Source organism: Petaurus breviceps, unplaced genomic scaffold (genome assembly GCF_028583685.1).
Source record: "Petaurus breviceps papuanus isolate PSGF00001 unplaced genomic scaffold, PetGlider_PUasm1.0 688, whole genome shotgun sequence".
Lineage (NCBI taxonomy): Eukaryota > Metazoa > Chordata > Mammalia > Diprotodontia > Petauridae > Petaurus > Petaurus breviceps.
Window position 1 is genome coordinate 27,800,266 of NW_027186457.1, and position 18,932 is coordinate 27,819,197.

Below are 18,932 nucleotides of genomic sequence, written 5' to 3' on the forward strand. Positions count from 1 at the left end.
TTTTCTTCTTTCTTTTCTTCCTTCCTTCCTTCCTTCCTTCCTTCCTTTCTTCCTTCCTTCCTTTCTTCCTTCCTTCCTTTCTTTCTCTCTTTCTCTTTCTTTCTCTCTTTCTCTCTCTTTCTTTCCTCCCTCCCTTCCTTTTTTCTTTCTTTGTTTTTTGCTTTTCCCCAGTCCTTGCTATAGTTCTCAGCACATAGTAGGCACTTTAATAAATGCTTGTTGACTATTTAACTAAATGTTTCACCATCACCTCAAACTTAACATGTCCAAGACCTGGTTATTTTCCTTTAAATCTTCTCCTCCTTCTGAACTAATTATTTTGGTCAAGGGCATTGCTATGCAATCTACCATATTTGAAATCTTGGTGTTAACTTTGATGTCTGTCTTCTCATCTTTTGTAGTCAAATAAGTTATTAAATTCAGCTGATTATACTTTTATAGCATTTGTCACATCGGTATTTCTCCCTCCAACCCTGCTGCTGTCAACTCATTGCCCCTTGTCTGGTCTTTTACAACAGCTTTTTAGTGAGTGTTTCTTCCTCTGTCTTTCTCCACCTGTACAGATTTCTCTACCAGCTGGCCTAATCTTCCTTTTAAATGGATCTGGTCATGGCACTCAGAGGATAATAAGATCATAGACTCAGTTGGAAGGCGCCTCAGAGACCATCTAGTCCAATAGTCCAATCAGGAAACTCAGGCAGAGAGAGGTTATGTGACTTGCCCAGGATCACACAGCTAGCAAGTATAAGAGGCAGGTTTGAACTCTGATCTCCCTAGCTTCAGGTTCGGTGATCGATTATCCACTATGCAACGCTGCCTCTTTATTAACTTTTCTTCAGAAAAAAAAAAGAAATTTAAGGTTTCCCTATTGTCTAGGTCCAAACTCCTTTATTTGGCACACAAATTCATCCAAAGCAGGGTACATCTCTGGTGCCATCCTACCTCTCTACTCTGATTTCATGTTGTCATCATTGTTGTTTAGTCATGTTCAGCATGACCCCATTGGGGTTTTCTTGGCAAAGATCCTGGTGTGGTTTTCCATTTCCTTCTCCAGCTCATTTTACAGATGAGGAAACTGAGGCAAACTGATACCTGTCCTGGGGCACATAGCTAGTAAGTGTCTAAGGCCATATTTGAACTCAGGAAGATGCGTCTTCCTGACTCCAAGCCTGCCACTCTATCCACTGTGGCACTGAGCTCCTCTACCTTACCTCATCTTATTCCTCTCCAAACACTCAATGCCTCAGAGCATATTTTCCTATCGATGTGACTTCTTCAGATTGTTTCTTGGTCCTGGAATATATTCCTTCCTCCTTTTTGTCTGTTGAATTCTTGCCCATTCATTAAAGCTCAATGAAAATTCCATATCTGCCGTGAAGTTTTGCTTCACTGATTCCTGCTTTTGGTAACAGCCTTCCTTCTTAGAGTATACAGGGCATTTTTATTTGCTTCTCTTAGAGGTTAGTTTTAATTGTCTGCACTTGGATCTGATGTCCTTTTAGGTTCACTCCATGAGGACAGGGATTGTGGCTCGGCAGAACTTTATACCTCCCCCAGTTCCTAACAGTAGACCTCTCATGTGGGAGATGCTTGGTAAATGCTTGTTTTACTTGAAGTTGGTTGCGGAAGTTACCCGTACAGTCACTACTCCAGGAAGGATAATTGTGCTGGTGTGTTACTAGCCCCAGTACACACTGGGTGAATATACAGTGATGGGTGTGGGGTGAGAGAGGGAAGGGTCTCATTGTGGCTCTGGTAGTCTGTGATTCTCAGGAGCCTTTCCTTGCAAGTTCATACCTGCCTTGGTCCTATTTGGAGAAGGTGTCTAAAGATGTTTGCCTCATACATACCCGCCACCTAACCCCATGTCAAATTGTGTCTGTACCTGCACTGGTAGGCATGTCAGGGGTTCAGGCATTCAGGACCCCAAGAGGCAATCAATTGATGAGCAGAATGACACCAGGCATAAAGCTGTTGCTGCTACCCCAATTCTATTATATGAGATCAATCGTCCTCCCATTAGGACATATGAGATCAAAGATTCTGCTGTGGTGGCTCAGAACTGATTTTAATGTCAAAATGCTATAAAGGAGTTTAACACTCCCATGCTGCTAACCGTAGTTCCCCCAAAGCCCCCGTTTAACTGAGGAAGATGATACCAATGCTTCCAGGGGAAATCCTTCTTGCACATGATAGAGCCATTCTGAGAGGGAGCTTGTGCATTTCTGGTCTGGTTCAAACTTTTGTTGTTACAATTGGACTTCCATGCTAGCACTTGAGTATGAATGGAACTCAGTTGGGTTTCAAAAAAATTGGTGGTCAGGAATGTTGTCAAGAATGTCAGCATCATGTTTCCTAATCCCCAAGGGCTGAAAGAATAAAAGATATGATTGGGGATGACCTAAAGGAGGTTATGGGAAGAGGTGGACCAGTGATACTTGCCAGGTGGTATCATGGAAAAAATTCTAGAGTTAAGATCAAATATCCTCTGACATTTACTAGCCAAGTGACCATGGTTAAGTTAATCGAAATTCTCTCCATTTTGGTTTTTCTGCCTTTATGCCTGAGGCATAGCCATTTTGCCTATTTCATGGGGTTGTGAAGATAAGGCACCTTTTTCTAATAACTATACTTCATCTATACTTCCTGTGGATTTGACAGCTCAACGCTGTTCAAATATTGCTGACACTGACCAGCTGTGTGATCTTGGGCAAATCACTAGACCTCTCTAAGCCTCAGTTTCTTCATCTGTAAAATAGGGATAATACTTGTGTAACACTGGTGGGTTGTCAGTGGAAGGTACTGTTGGCTTTGTCTGTCTCCACCTTGCTTGATTTTTGGGGGGACATTTAATTAGCCTCATTTTGTTACAAGAGCTAGTTTACTTGTAGTCTAGGGACAACATAATGGCCCTTAGTTCTACATGTTTCTGCTGTTTTATGGAATTTATATGAGATGAAAAATTAATATAATAGCAATAGCTCAGAGTCCCTAATTTGGACAATTCCTAACATTCAAACAGAAGTTTGACTTTCTGTCCTAATTTAAGGTTTTATATAGTTAAGTTTTTTTTCCTCTTCAGAGGGTTAAGTGCAGTTAAGTGACTTGCCTAAGGTCATATGGCTAGTAAGCATTAAGTGTCTGAGACTGGAATTGAACTCAGGTCCACCTGACTCCAAGGCCAGTGTTCTATTCACTGCACCACCTAGCCACACCTATAGTTAAGTTTTTATCAGTGCAAATAATGAACACCCCCCCCCCCCGCAAATGGCTACATTATTCAAATTTGTAGTGTATATTTCCAGTAGGCTGGAAACAGTAAGTATACTTATATAATTATTACTTCAAATGGTGCAAATTCAAATACAGACAACTGCTTCCGAGGATTCACACTAATTAGGACCTAGCTGTATGTCTAGTTAACTCATGCCCTCTTAATATTTGAAGCAAATTTGGAATACAGGAAATGTTTAGGTAAAAGAAGTGAGCAGAGTATATTGTAGTGTTTGTTACTGGACAGACATAGAAAGAACAGACTTTTTTTTTTGAGGGGGAGAGAACTTTTCTCATTTCTTGAGGAGGTGATGACAACTGATGGCTCCAGTCTGAATTGTTTATTTCAAGGGCCCAATGGCCTACCTAGATCCCTTCCTTCTCTGAGGCATCTCAGCCCTCACTTCAGTTTCTCATCATTAATTTTTCCTTTCAGCTGTTGTCTTTGCCCTGGCAATTCTTTCCATAAGTGAGCTAGCTCGGCTTGCTAAGTCCCAGGGGAGCTTGGGGATTCTGTGTCCACATATTGCTGTTGCTTCTCAGCTCTGTCTCACCAAATCCTTCCTCTTGGTCTGTCTCTTGAACTTGGTGTGTGTCTCTCTACAAACAATTGCATATCACTCAAGCCTGTCTTACAGTTCAGAGAGCAAGGCTAAGAGAGAATGCTTTTCTCCCTGAGCTCCAAATCCTGGGATATCAGTCAGTTTTCAAACCATAAAGGTAAAATGAGATTGCCTATAAAATGCTTTACAAATCTCGAAGCACTATAAAAATGCTACCTATTGTTATTGCTGGACTAAGTGGTCTCTACTGTCCTTCCAGCCTTAACCTTGTTTAATTATTTGTTGAAGACTGGCCCACCCTTTGTCTGCTTGTTGATACCTAATATAAAGCAAATATTTCCTCCAAATAGGAAATCACAGCTCTGGACCCAAGCACTCAGTATTATGCCTCAATAAATTCTTGTTGAATCAAACTGACCATGACTTCTCAGACTCTTTGGGAAATAAACCTATCACTGATTTGCTCAGGGTAGTCAAGTCTTAGGGGCAAGGCAGAAATCAGGGTCCACAGGACCTGCGCTCTGACTTGGCACCTTAACCCTTTGCCAAGAATGTTGGTGAAAAGAAAGGCAGCCTTCCAGACTTTATTTGGTTGTATGTCAAATGCTGACCTGCCAGAACTTTGCTTTAAGGAGAGGTAAATCATGAATATTTTTGAATTCAAGCACACAGCGAGAAGAGGCAAACTGTACCATTATGGACACACATGTGAAGGATGACTGGCTGGATTGTTCGTTCACCTGTGGGGTCGACTGCCGGGGCCAGGGGAAGTACCCTTGCCTCCAGGTGTCTGTAAACCTCTCCCATTCTGGCCAGAAAGCTTTCCTGCACTATAATGAAGAAGCTGTTCAGATAAACCCAGAGGTAATGTATCATGTGTTTAAAGAACCAAGGTTGCCAGCAGCTTTTGGTGGATCAGGGGCAGAGCCTTCCCTCCAGGGGTCCAGGGTCTAGAGTTTACTCTTAGGGGGGCTTTGGGAAATCACACTGTGTCCTTCCCCAATGAATAGAGATGAAATCAGGTTAAAATGTTCAAAGAGCCTTAAGAGGAAAAAAATTAAAAAAATATTTTTGTTTGTTTTTTGGAGGGGGGAAGGCAGGGCAATTGGGGTTAAGTCACCTGCCCAAGGTAACATGGCTAGTAAGTGTTAAGTGTCTGAGGCCGTATTTGAACTCAGGTCCTCCTGACTCCAACCACCTAGACACCCCTAAAAAGTTAAAATCTGAAAGTGAGGATGAGTAGGCTTACAGAACCACACATTTATAAGTGGAATGGATCTCAAATAATGTAGTTTAGGACTTAACCATTTTTGCTCTCATGGACCCCTTTGGCAATCTGGTCAAGCCTATGGACATCATCTCAGAATAATTTTTAAGTGCATAGAATATATAGGATTACAAAGAAAACAAATTATATTAAAATATAATTATCAAAATAGATTTTTTGAAAAGTTTACAGAGTCCAGGGTAAGAATCTCTGATCCAGTCTGACCCCTTAATTTTACAAATGAGGAAATTTTTAAGTGATTTGCCCAGAACCATACAGATTAGAGCCAGGATTTGAATCCTGGTCCTCTGACTCCAAAGTTGTTCCTCAAAGTTATTATTATTATTATTATTATTATTATTTGCCTTTTGGAGGGCAATTGGGGTTAAGTCTTTCTTCCTCTTTCCCCTTCCTAGTGCTTTTACACACCAAAGTGCCATCGAGATAGGAATGATCTACTCAACAGTGCTCTGGACATCAAGGAATTCTTTGATCACAAAAATGGGACCCCTTTCTCCTGCTTCTACAGCCCAGATGGCAAACCAGAGGATGTTGTCCTGATAAAAAAGTATGACCAAATGGTTATCTTCCACTGCTTGTTTTGGCCAACTTTGACTCTCTTGGGTGGTGCATTGATTGTGGGCATGGTGAAATTAACACAACACTTGTCAGTGCTGTGTGAGGAGTACACCAACATGGTGAGAGAAGAAGCTGGCAACATAGCTTCCCAGAAAGAACTGCAACATTACAAACTGTGGAGGAAGGGGAGACAGAAAGAAAGAAATCAAGGGTTTTTAAGATGGTGGCCCAGTTAAAAATGTGTCCATTATTCTCTTTACATGATTATTTAATCACTGCTTAAGTCTGCTTGCAGACCCTGCAGGAGGCAACTCTGAAATTAAGTTACATGGTATATCTCATTGTGGAAAAAAAAAAGGAAGACGCATTTCTTTTAGCAATTAAAAAATGAACCAGTTCTTTTTCCCATGATCCCTTTCCATTCTATCTAAAAGGCTAGTTTTTGATACATAACCAAAAAAGCACAAGATCTAGATATTTTTGGATTCAGGTTTAAGCTCTAGCTCGAATCTGTTAATGATTCGGGAGGAGGCTGCATCACTTGCTCCCCAGAATGGTACCATCAGCTGAGATGGGTCCCCCCTTCAAACTGGCTTAGGCAGAAGTCTAAATGTCAACGCATTCATTATAGAGAGCTAAAAAGAAAGTTTTCCAAATCCTACTACCAAGAGAGGAAAATATATAGCCTTTACTCAAATGTATGACATTTTGGTTAGAATTGGCTCCTGATGATGTACTGAGGTAGGGGAAGCTGGAAAATTTGGTGGCTAATACGAAAACCATTTATATTTACTTCTTAATGGGCATGTCTTTTTCTGCACCAGTTTCTCTTCCTAATTATGTATTTCATAAACTTACGTTAAATGAGTTGTCCCCACACACATACATTCACACAAACACATATTGGCTGGCTAGTTGTTGTGGGCAAGTCCTGGAGTGGGAAGAAAATGACTGCGATTTTAGCTTTCACTGGGGGCAATCCATAACAGCGAATTCCCACAAAACAAGCAGCAACGGATAGTCCTTTTAAAGAACCTGCCTTGGAAACGGAATCGTGAAAGTTCTAAGACTTTAATGTTTTTCATATGATTTCTGAACAGCCTTTGGTTGAATAGATAAAGCCTGTTATCGGCTATTAGAGAATCTCAATAATGTTTTTTTTTTTTTAATATTCATGCACATAAAGAACTTGCTGTCTGAGTGACTTTGGGCAGGGTGTTTGGCCTCTCCAGGTCTCATCTGTAATATGAGTTACTGGACTGGATGGTCCCTTCCAGTTCTAAATGTGTGACGTCATCGTCACTGGGGTTCATTCTGGGACTAAATCTATAATCCTAGGAACTTACTATCATCATAGGCTCATGAATCTAGCAAGGTGAATGTCCTCATTTTGCCCATCAGTACATGGGTTCAAAGAGGGTAAGTGACTTGTTCAGGGTCACACAGTTAGTAAAGGTCTGAGGGGGGGAGTGGGAGCCAGATTTCCCCGACTCCAAATCTAGTGCCCTCTATGTGCTACCACACTGCTCCCTAGAATAGAAAACGGGGAACTTCAGAGATATCTTCTGGATGTCACCAAGTCAGTTTCTTGTGACCATGCCAGTCAAAAGCTTTCCCGTAAAACTGAAGTTTGCAGAATTTGAATGTTAATGGAAGAAATGCTTTCTAGACCCAAAAGTGGATCTGAAAATTCTAACTTAGCACAGTGAGAAGAATGAATTTCTAGGTTATAGAATCATAGTAACTAAGTAGAAGACAGTAATAATGGTGCTAGGGTTAGGACACTTTCTTTTTCCACAAAGTTTTCTAAGACTTGAAAAATTTGCCCAAGTTTTGCTGCCTTTAGGCAGTCTTTTCTATGCCCTGGTCTTCCCAAAGTTATGAGTAAGACTGGAAGAGAAGGGTTGAGATCTCAGGAGAGGGGGAAAAAGGACTTGCTATACTATGGTCATGTTTAATCTCAGAGCTCTGGATTCTAGGAGCAATGGGTCTCACCATTTTAAAGGATTAGTTGAAGAAACTGGGTATGTTTAACCTGGAAAAAAAGAAAAGACTCAGAAGGGACATCATAACTGTCTTTAAGTATCTGAAGGGGTATCAAGTGAAGGAGGGATTTGTTTGGTTGGCCCTGAAGCACCAAACCAGAGGCAATGGGCAGAAATTGCAAAGAAGAAGATTTAGGCTTGATGTCAGAAAAACTTCCTGTCAACAAGTGTTGTCCAAGAACGGGGCAGGCTGCATTGGAGATGGTGGTCCCTCCTTGGACATCTTCAGTTTCCCCTGATGGTCACTTGTTGGATATTATAGTGGGGATTCCTTTTGTGCATGGGTTAGGCTGGATGGTCATGAGTTCTCGTTCAACCCTCCAATTTGGTGATTCTGGGAACCCTTTGACAAATTCTTATAAGAAAAGAATCCCTTTGAAATGTAACACAGTCAATAGCTGATTTTATCCATTGAGGTAAAATCATTTTTCCTAGTTTGGAGAGTACTTACCATAAGACTTATTTTTTGAAGAAAATTATTCCAATCTACACCATAGGCAATCCTAGTATTTTGTACTGGATTATGTGGAGTATTCAAAATGATGTACAGTACCAGCCGGGCTATTTTAAGGAAGTGAAACAACTAAACAAGAACAAAGTCAATTCAGGGAAAGACTTGATCCTTCAATCATATGGGGAAATTGTGTAATAGGTAAATGAGACTGTAATAACTATCTGCTAGAGAAGAAGTAAGAAAATACAGTATTTTCTAGTCGGAAGCACTTAACTTAGTGGTGCTGGTCTGTAATGCAGTCTGTTTCCTAACCTCTACTGAACATTGAACCCACCAACGTCCTACCATTGTGCTTCTTTCCTCAGACTTTACTGAACAAAGCCCAGCCTGCCACTACACATGGCTAATTTCTAAATTCTGCCACTAAGCCCATAGTGTGATGAGCCCAAATTCCTTATTTGACTTTTGCTCCTGAGGAGGATTAAATTGTCAACCAAAGAACTATCCAGAAACAATTAATTCTTAAGACTACCACCATTTTGCTTGTAAATACAAAGGAGAAAATGAGACATTCATACTTTACTGTGTCTTTTAACTTCAAAGAACACTAAGGAATGTTCGAACACATAAGTACAAATAATTACTTTTTGCTTTTTTTTTTTTTTTTAATAAATGGCATGATGTTACAGACTGCAAAGTTAAAAGAAAAAGCAGAACCAGTTTCTGCTAAACACGACTATACTAAGTGCAGTCATTGGGCAAAGTCTTCTTGCTAGGACGAACAAGGCTGAGAAAGATGTCATCTTACACTGAATTAATACTGCAATACTCTACATTTTCAATACAACAAACACATGCATCTTGCTGTGTCTTAAATAATTTTTGGCCTATAATAAAAAATAAAATTTAAAACCCTTTCAAAAATGGGTATAATGCATTATACCACAACATTTCAGTCTCAAGAATGACAGTAACTATAGAGCCAATACATGTATGGTAGCAGATGTGTCTGAATTGGGTGTCATCTCTCCTTTCCAAAGGTTCCAAAGTAAGTCAGATCATAACTATTCTGTTCCTGGTCCAATTTTCCTATTAATGAGATTTGCAGACATTTTGAAATAAGGAAATATTCTTTTGGATCCTATGGTGCATTAGAAAGAACACTGACCTGGTTGCTGCAAAGCCTTGGTTCTAGTCTCGGTCTCTGCCAGCGTGCCCCTCCTCAGGCAGCCTGGTGGCTCACCATATTGGGACTGGGCTTAGTGCTGACACCCTACTGGCTTTTGTCCTACTCTAGTTCAGAACTCCCCAGCTGCACAGATCCACCTGCATCCACCACCACCCCACCCCACTCCTGCTGGCAGCAGGGACTCCAGGTAGGCCTCACTATCCCCAGTTGCTATTTAGTTATTTAAAAAAAAAAAAACCAAACAGATAACGATCTTATTTTGTAAAAATCACACTGGAATTGGGAACCAAGTTTTAAGTTATTAAAGTATTTTGAGAAATTATTAAAGAAAGGAAACCCAGTCTCCTTGGCAACCCAAGACAGATACAAAATGATCTGGACCAGCTAACACCACACAGGACAATTTTATCTTAGTGACAGTTTAAATCAAGATTGCACACCAGGTTAAAAAACAAACAAAACAAAAACAAACCCAACAACAGTTCTCAGGATTTACTAGGTCCTTGCACACTTACCAGGTGTAAATGCATGATTCCATGGACAGTAGCTTGTGAGCGTTAGCTGCCCAAGGCAGTGTAGCACCAGTATAATGGGCCAATTAAAAAAAAAATTTTTACTACAGATCAAAAATTAAAACTCTTGCCCATAGTTGGGCTTTAAAGTTGAAAATTTTGTTTAACCTCTAAACCAGTGGTGTAGGTTAGCAGTAACATGGTTAGCTGGAATAAATTTATTACTATTCCTAAGAGCAAGCAGGAAGGACAGCATGGCAGCTATTAAGAGTAAGAATGAGGGTCCTGAAAGCAGTGGCATACGTGAAATGAAATAGAAAGATATTTAAAAGTTAACTACTTGACCTGGAAACTTCAGTGTATTTCAGATGCTCCTGAAAGTCCCTTCTCTAATCTTAAGTACTCTGAAAGCAATAAAATTAAGGCCTTAGCAGTGTACAATGTATGAATACGCATGCATAACAAATAACACACAGAGATGTGCATGTATCTACATACATACAAATGTGTATGTATATGTAGGCACCAAGCCCACTATTAATGAAGAAAACTAAAAATTAACCTCTGTCCCCACGCCCCCATTCACAGCGCTATCAAATCTGTTGGCAGGTTTTTTCTTCCCAAAGTATATCTGGCCTACTGATGAGAAAAGCTGAAGGTCCCAGTTGCTTTCAGTGGAGATCTGCCTTAAGTACTATGAAAATAGCCAGAGTTAAAAATCCACAATGCTTTGTTTGGCAAAACTTGGGTAATATGAACACCTGTCATACTGAATTCAAAGTCATATGTATTTATTTATTACTGTGGGTTGGCTCCCTGACACAGTGGGCCTTAAGAGGGAAAATCTTTAATTAAATGTGGTTATATCTATGATCATCTCTTACATTGAGCTCCACAAATCAATATGCTCAGAAACTACAGACTGTTTTAGGTTTTTTTTCTTTTTTTTTGGCAAGGCAATTGGGGTTAAGTGATTTGCCTAGGGTCACACAGATAGTAAGTGTCAAGTGTCTGAAGCCAGATTTGGACTCAGGTCCTCCTTATTCTGGGGCCGGGTGTTCTATTCACTGTGACACCTAGCCGCTCCTTACTGATCTGTTTTAAAAAGTTTATCAGCGCCACAGTATCTCAAGTCCCAGATGTGAAACTGTTTGTTTTAAAAAGGTAGTGAAAAATAAAAGAGTGTTTGTGGATGTGCTTTAAAAACCAAAAACAATCTAGGGATATTAGTCATTTTGCAACTAGGGTTTCTTATCAGGTGGTTATCTCAAGTACCTTTCACAGTTCTTAAGACAAAGGCCAGAATGTGTAATTGATTACCATAAAGTTATAAATTAGAATTGAAGCTATTGCTGTAAGCATCTTATTCAAAATGGACTGGCAGGGTGCTTGGATAAATGGAATCATATAAAAACAGACAACCTAGGTGGCAAGGACTGACGTTCACTACATGAATAACGTATTCTAACAGCTTTGGCACTTTGTGTAACACAGGGCATGCATCTGACAGTAGTGGTATCAAAAGTGATTGTTTATCTGTTCTAGTAAAAAACCCCCAGAAATAAGAAAGTTGTGTTTAGAGAGTAGAAGGAGCAAATAACACTTCCCTAACACCATACTAGTTTCTTTAAATTGAAGTATTTTGGGGATGTCTTAGGCATCCATATTATCATTATTTAAAGGGGACTTTTCAGATGGTGAATGGGTCCAGCCCAGGTCTGCAGCCTGTACAGACAGGAAAACAGAAGGAACATTACAGTTGTTCAGAGTGGACATTAACATGCTGGTTACAGAATAATGAAGCAAAGGAAATGTCTTCAAAGAGTTAGCAAGCATGAGTTATTGACCATGATAGGACTAAAACAGATTTACAAAATTATTGAGATGAGGAAAAAAAAAGTAAAACAGTAGGGAGGTAATCAAATATAAACTTATCTACAAGCTGTGAAATTGCTGTGGCGCCTTTGAAATATGCAGGCTTCTTGTATCTTTTCTACAAGATCCCAAACCACTCAATTTTCAGTTAAAAAACAAAATTATACAACCAATCTGGTTTACCTTTAAGAAAACCTAGCAATACACTTTAAAAAAGGAAAAGGGAAAAAAAAACCCAAGAGTGTACACACACTCTAATCAATACATCATATTCTCATTTAGTAAAGACTACACTTTACAGAAAAATACTTTATCAGCAGCCTGTTTTCATCAAAAAACCAATAGTCAGTTTCACAGTTGAAAAAATTACATTAAAATATTTTACAAATCATTACATATTCACCAGTTCCCCATTTTCTTAATGGGCTTATAAACACAAATCGATTATGGGACAAATCTCAGAATTGATTATTTTCGACACAATTTTACAGGTGACACTTAAGAACCAAGAGAAACAAGCTCTACGGTAAAACGTCAAATGAAATCTATTCTCTGATTTTGAGACGCATTCTCAGTCTTCAAAATGGGCATGTCCCTTTAAGGAGAGACTATGCCAAAAGGTCAAGCAGGCTTTTGGATTTCTTTCTAGGACGTATTAAATGTTAGGGCTTCTGCTCTTCAAAAATGTGCTCCATTTCTCCTCCAAATGATTAGGCAAGAAAACATTTCTTAGGAGAGCTAATGATACTGAAAGTCAATGGTTGTAGCCAAAGTTCTAGAGATGGTTTTGGGAATTGAAGCAATCCTGACAGTTAAGTAATTTTAGAGCCTGTTATGTGACTTCTGACCTGAAATCAATTTGAATCATCCAACAGTTAGCTTAATTCAAGCTGCAACGGCTTGGTCTTTTGGAACCCTCTTTTTCTTCTTTCTCTTTCTCACCCTTTCTTTTCCTAAGCTCTATTCTGCTTAGATCTGCATAAGATTCAGTTTGTTTTCAGGTCATTTCATTTGGCTTCTGGTTTTTTATTTTTCTCCTGAATTCTTCTACACAGCTCAGGTAAATTGAAACTAAATTAATTTGGCTGCAGTAATTCATGCACAAATTTTCACCAGGGCCCTAGTAAGTGATCTATACTGATGTGGATAATGCAAATATCTTTTTATTTCTGTGCAAGGAGAGTCATAAAATTACTGCTTTAGGGACATCTGGGTAAAAACAACCTTCTCTGTTACAACTGTAAGGAACTTGATCAGGGTTTCAGATGTTTACTATTTCATTGGGTCAATGGGTTTTCTCATAATCAATCCCTGATATTGACAAAGGTAAAATGCCAGCATGTGTCAAGTGCTAATTTGTAAAGACACATCACAGTTATGCATCAAATGAGAAGATAGAATCTGTTAGTTATGAAAGCTTTCATAACTGCAAAGGAGAACAATTACCAAAGACTTAACAACAAAGGGTTTAAAATCTGCTTAACTGTTCTGAGACAGTCAATTATAAATATGAAAAATGAATATTCCAATATTCCAAATTTATTTTTCTCAGTGGCTTTCACTAAGACAGTATTATTTACATGCTTTAATAAAGTACCTAAATCTTCAACAACTAACTCTAGGGAGCCTATATCCATATGCGTCCTAAAATAGCCAAATATGTTTTATGAATCTTGGCATTATAGTCTCTGGTTTGCTTGATCCAAGGCTCTAGGATAAGTAACTAATTTCATTAAAGAACTTTTTCTAAATGAAGTAAACCATTCCATAGCTCATTACCAAGACAGAGAACACAATGTACAGTTTTTATAAAGTTATATTCCAATATCATGCCTAATCTAGACACTTGCCAGTCCTTCTCTATTATTGCACTTTTTTTTTGTCCTGTGGCACAAAGACATCTGCAGAAGCTGTTTCCTAGGTCCGTGGGCATTTACTACAAATATTGTGTGGAATGTTGGGTCTATAGGGAGGAAAGTATCCTCACAACCTAGCCCTTTCCCAATCAAAAAAAAAAGGGGGTGAATCACTTTTTCCAAATGTTTATGAATTTTCCTGGGCTTAAGTACAACTTAAAAAACTTGGAAAATGGCTCCTGGCCACTTTCAAGTGGGAACCAATCTTAATCACCTTAGGTTCCATTTTTATTCTTGAGCTAGAGGCAGAGAGCCTGAAAACAGACAATGATCCTGGTTCCTTTTTCCCTGCTGCTTGGAAGGATCCTTTCTTTATAAGAGCTTCCACTTCAGGAGAAGGTTAATGCAAACAGGACAAGAATCTAAATGTTACTGAGCTGATTTAAACTGATTAAGTTTCTTTTGGTAGAAGAGAGAGAGTGGAATAAAAGTGAAAAGGAGGAAAGAGATGGTCCTGAGCAGGATATTTCACCAACTTTAATGATGTATTCCTGGGCAATGGTGTATGTACATTATAGAAGAGTGCCTGGGCTTCTCTCAAAGACCAAGAGAATGACTGATTATGTCACTACGGAGGGCAGAGTCTTATACCAAAATATTTGAGGCTGTAAAATAAATGCATGACTATGGGACAGATAATCTAAATAAAGAGTATATATTAATGATAGTTTTTATAATATAAATAGCCTTTTATAAAAAATAATCTTTTAATAACATTAATACTTTCTTCTAGGTTCTGGAAAACATGCATGAAAAATGTATTCAGTTCAATTGCAAAAAGAGGGAAAAATGTCAAACCTAAGGTGAACACTGCATGATTCTGGTACATGACAGCTAGTCCTTCTCATTCCTTTTCTATGGCAGTTTATTTTCCATAGGAGCTCAGAATTTCCCTGGGAAACAAACAACTTGATCCTTGTAAATGCTTGTCCAGGAAAAGCACCTTCTAAAAGGTCTCATTTCTACTTGCTCCCCAGACTACACAGATAAGGCCTAAAGTCATCAAAAGGTTTGATTTTTTTAAAAAGGAAAAAGTCCCTAGTGAAATTTAAAGATTCTGTTCCACCCCAAGTGTTTTTCTTCATGAGAACTGGGAGTCAAAAAACTCACTTCAAACTATAAATTGAATACAATGGAAAAGTGATGGATTTTCATTCTTAGCAATTCTCATGCAGCTCTACACCACTCTCTGGTTTCCTTGGACTTGAAGTAAAGACAGACTTTGTCACTTTCACGTTTCAAAACATACAACATTTGTAACATAAAAAGAACATTATTCTCTCCCCTTAACCATCAATTTCTATATATTTTGTTTTGTTTTTTTAAAAAATGATACAAACAATCTTCAAAGTTTACCTTTTTGGACTTAAGGCATAACATGAAATTGCGCATTAGACTAAAGCTTAATTCTGAAATGTACTAGTTTAGTGCTATCAAACCCTGTTTGCATTTACGTTGTTTCAATGGTAGAAGAAAGAGCTGATCTTGGTTCTTGCTGTCGATCCTAATGCTGTTCATGGTTTGTGCGATTCCTACACAAGCAGCCTTGGCCTGCTGACAGTGAGAGCAGTGTGGGGCAGCCCTGATGCTATTGCTTCAGTTCAAAGCATGCTGCTTTATTGTATGGAAAATCCAGTCCATTTTGGTTGTCCAGCCCCCATGGTGAGCATCATTCATCTGCTTCATGAAATACTCCAAAGCCTCCTGCTCAGTCTTATCCAATGCCAGGGTCTTTCGGATATAGGCAATATCATCAAAAGACTGTAGTTCAGGCATTCCAGAGCCAAGCATCATAGAGAAAAGATTGATGAAGAGATTGGCATGTTGCCGAATAGCTAAGTAAGCCTTATAGCACATTTCCTGAAATCTGTCAATAGAAAAGCAAAGTTAGATTGCCATAGAGTAAATGGTATTAATATCTCACTTTAGTGGCAATTTTAGTTTCTTTTTGATAAGCTGGAATTAGTCTACCACAGAAAGCAGTGGAAAACGAATTCACAGTCCTTGCCTTGCTTGTTTCAGCTGTCAGCAGGGTAGCGCCAGAGTAGATAGAGTGCCAGATCTGGAGTCAGGAAGATGTGAGTTCAAATCCAGCCTCTGATACTTACTAGCTGTGTGACCCTGGGCAAGTTACTTAACCGTTGCCTGCCTCAGTTTCCTTAACTATAAAATGAGAATAATAAATGCACTGACCTCCCAGTGCAGTGGTGAGGATCAAAAGAGATACTATCTGTCAAACAATGAGCACAGTGGCTCGGCACACTACAAATGCTCATCCCTTTTCCCTGGTTTATCAGCTCCTACCCGACTATGTGTCCTTGAGAAGTCCCATAATCTTTGTGTGTCTCTTTTGTAAAACAAGGAGGCTGGACTACCGGTGCAGTGCCTAAACGTGCCATCAGCAGGAGCCAGAGCAGTCCCTGGGATGTGAGCTTCTTCTCAGGGGTCATAATAGCACCTCTGTGGAACTCGAGTCACTGTCTAACAGGCCTAGGCCAGGTCAGCATTTTCCAGCTTCTGCGCCAGGCCTCCCATCCCAACGCTCTGTTCTGACCCCTTGAATGAGCTTATCATGTAAAACTGTGCCTGACAGCTATCTGTATCTGAATCTCACCTCTCAAATTCTCTCGTCTTTGTGCATTCTTGGGCTCCTTTACTAATCACAATTAAGAAATCTTGCGTCAAGACGAAGGGCACACGCTCTCGTTTATAGCCAAATTTCTTCTTCTTGTGATCCAAAAAGTGTCCAAAGTCTATATGAAATAGCTTTTTAAAAAAGAAGGAGAAATCATGTTATACTTTTGGTCCACGCAAGCATGTGAGATACCCAATGTGTGAAAGCTCAAATGTCAAAAGATCTTAAAAAAGGAAGCTTATTACTTGTCCATCATCTTTCACCATGATATTGCTGTTGTGACGGTCACCAATCCCCAAAATGAAGGTAGCCACACAGTATCCCGCACACGATCGTGTGAACAAATCGATGGCTGCATCATATCTGTAAGGACAAGCAGAACAGCTCTTCAGTAGCAAATACAACGAGGCTCACTGTGCTATTCAGTCAGGATAGACAGCAACACGTTCCATTTCAATTAGGTACACAGCTAGTGACGCTAGACATGGAAAACATGCGACCTCTGGGGGTCCACGCCTTTTTGGTTTGCTTTGTCAAGACATTCTGAGAGTCTGATGGGGATGACTCAGAGATGCAGGGGAAGTTTCTAGAAGTCATCTAGTAAGACTATATAGAGAAAGCTCATGATAAAGGGTTGTTGATGCTCTGCTTTTTGTCACTAATATTCAAATGTGTTCATCTCAAAAAAGTGAAAAAAAAACAAGTATAAATACTGAAAGAATATGTTTTGATAGCAAAAACCTTTTTTAGGCACAAAGATAAAAGGGTTCCACTTGAACTGTAGCATTTTGGGCCCTTTAGGTTCATTAGCATCAATATATTGGAAGTAGACCGTAACTTTCCTTGTTAACTAATTGAGTTTTAAGGAACCCTATTTAAAAAGTCAATCTATTAAGCAAACAAATTTAGATTAAACATAAGAAATGTTTATAATATCTCCACAACAAATTTTTAAACATACACAAAAACTCATTCTTCTAATCTTTATAGAATGTAAAGATTTAACTGAGCATGCACCTAAGAGTTACTTCATTTTTGCTTTTAAAATCAAGGTATTAAATGACCTTTTACCTAAACCCTCAGGGAAACAACATATAGACCTATCAACAGCCAAATGGTGAGGAACTAGATAACATGAAACAGGATGAAATCAACTCACATTTCTCCTTTGTTCTTGTCTTTGAGCCACTGATGCAACGTATGGCTGTTGAACTGCAAGGCCCCTTTCAGGCCACCTTTACACTGAATCTGCATGATAGTGTGAGAATTTCTGACCACCTCAATGAGGCCAACACAGTCCCCAATTGATAGACAACCATAAGGTAGCATCCTGTAAGAAAGCATTAGCTAATTTATAGGCAACTGGAAAAAAAAAAAACCACTTAGTAATACAATATATGAACACTGCATTTATGTAGCATTTGAAGGCTCATAAAAATGCATTTCTCCCTCCCAGCTTCCAAGGTCAGGCAGGAGCTTTCCAGTTAATGAAGGTGAAACTTTGAAGTGTGGGGACTGGGCCAGGGTCATGAGGCAGGTGAGCTGGGGCTCAAATTCCAGTCTTTTTACTTTGTTACTTACTCCTGCCTTAACTCTCTGGGCATTGTTAAAAACTATATTTTAATCAGCCTGTGATTGTAGCATAATTGGCAATATTCCCAAGAACTTCCCCTCCCACAATCCACAGGACAGCCCCTTCCCCCTGCTTCCCAGAAGTTATAAGAAAGTCGTTATAAACCACAACACATTATGGAAATGGGAGCAGTCGTGTTAGTTCTGTGCATTCCATGGACTGGAATGCTTTAGTCCTCATCAGACTGATGCACCACAGCAGTGTGGAAGCAGCTCTATGTCTGGGATGGTAGGCTAGCAGAGGGCATGCCTGGTGTGATAGTAATGGAATGTGGAGATTCCCCTGTATTGGGCTTGGTTTTCAAATTGATTGTATTAAAACCCAGAGCTTGTTAATCCCACCTGTGGGATGGACTTTTTGATGTGAAAAGAAAGTCCTGACTGGGAGGAGCTGGTGATGTAGATTTGGAGAGACAAGAGAGAGGCGGAAGTTCTTTTTGGAAAGCAGCACCTCGTGGAGAGAGACTAAGAGATTGCTGGTGGCCGCTTTGAATTGCCCTGGACTTTTGAGACCTGCCCCCTGAGCTGCCAAGGACTGAGGAGACATGGCTGTTTTGCTGGTACTTTGTCTGTCTGTTTTGATGTTATTTTGCCAGATTTGTCCACTGGTGAAAGACTGTCCTGTTGAAGAAGTCCTGGAACCTGGCATTTGGTTAAGAAGGCCTGAGACTGTCCTGCAGACAGAGAGTGAATACTGTCCACTGGTGAGGGACAGTACTGAGAGTGAATACTGTCCACTGGTGAGGGACAGTACTGTTGTTGCAGGGGTCTGGAGACTGTCCGGCAGACAGAATGAATACTGTCCACTGGTGAAGGACAGTGCTGTTGTTGCAGGGGTCTGGGAGCCTTTCTGTTGGTTCAGAAGCCCTGAAGAAGGATTTTCTTGTTGTATGTTTACAGAAATCCTGGGAGAGGGCTTTGCTAATGTGTTCAGGGGTTCTAGGACTGTTCTACAGACAGAGGATAAATTCATGAAGGGACTGGCAATGTAT

At 39.6% G+C, this 18,932-nt stretch overlaps 3 protein-coding genes across 5 annotated transcripts in view; 1 reads left to right on the forward strand and 2 right to left on the reverse strand.

Annotated features, from left to right (window-relative positions):
- KCNMB3 (potassium calcium-activated channel subfamily M regulatory beta subunit 3) overlaps positions 1–8,986 on the forward strand; it is a 24,133-nt gene extending 15,147 nt beyond the window's left edge. The window contains exons 3-4 of the mRNA XM_069104835.1: positions 4,502–4,700; positions 5,520–8,986. Coding sequence (XP_068960936.1) covers positions 4,502–4,700; positions 5,520–5,918 — 598 coding nt within the window. The 3' untranslated portion in view covers positions 5,919–8,986. The remainder of the gene's footprint in view (positions 1–4,501; positions 4,701–5,519) is intronic.
- Positions 1–18,932, reverse strand: part of MFN1 (mitofusin 1) — a 468,570-nt gene that overhangs the window by 143,385 nt on the left and 306,253 nt on the right. The gene's annotated exons all lie outside the window — the stretch shown is intronic.
- Positions 9,774–18,932, reverse strand: part of PIK3CA (phosphatidylinositol-4,5-bisphosphate 3-kinase catalytic subunit alpha) — a 104,646-nt gene continuing 95,487 nt past the window's right edge. For all 3 annotated transcript variants that reach the window (XM_069104823.1, XM_069104825.1, XM_069104824.1), the window contains 4 exons: positions 17,468–17,638; positions 16,554–16,671; positions 16,288–16,439; positions 9,774–15,540 (listed from right to left, as the gene is read on the reverse strand). In XM_069104823.1, coding sequence (XP_068960924.1) covers positions 15,270–15,540; positions 16,288–16,439; positions 16,554–16,671; positions 17,468–17,638 — 712 coding nt within the window. In that variant the 3' untranslated portion in view covers positions 9,774–15,269. The remainder of the gene's footprint in view (positions 15,541–16,287; positions 16,440–16,553; positions 16,672–17,467; positions 17,639–18,932) is intronic.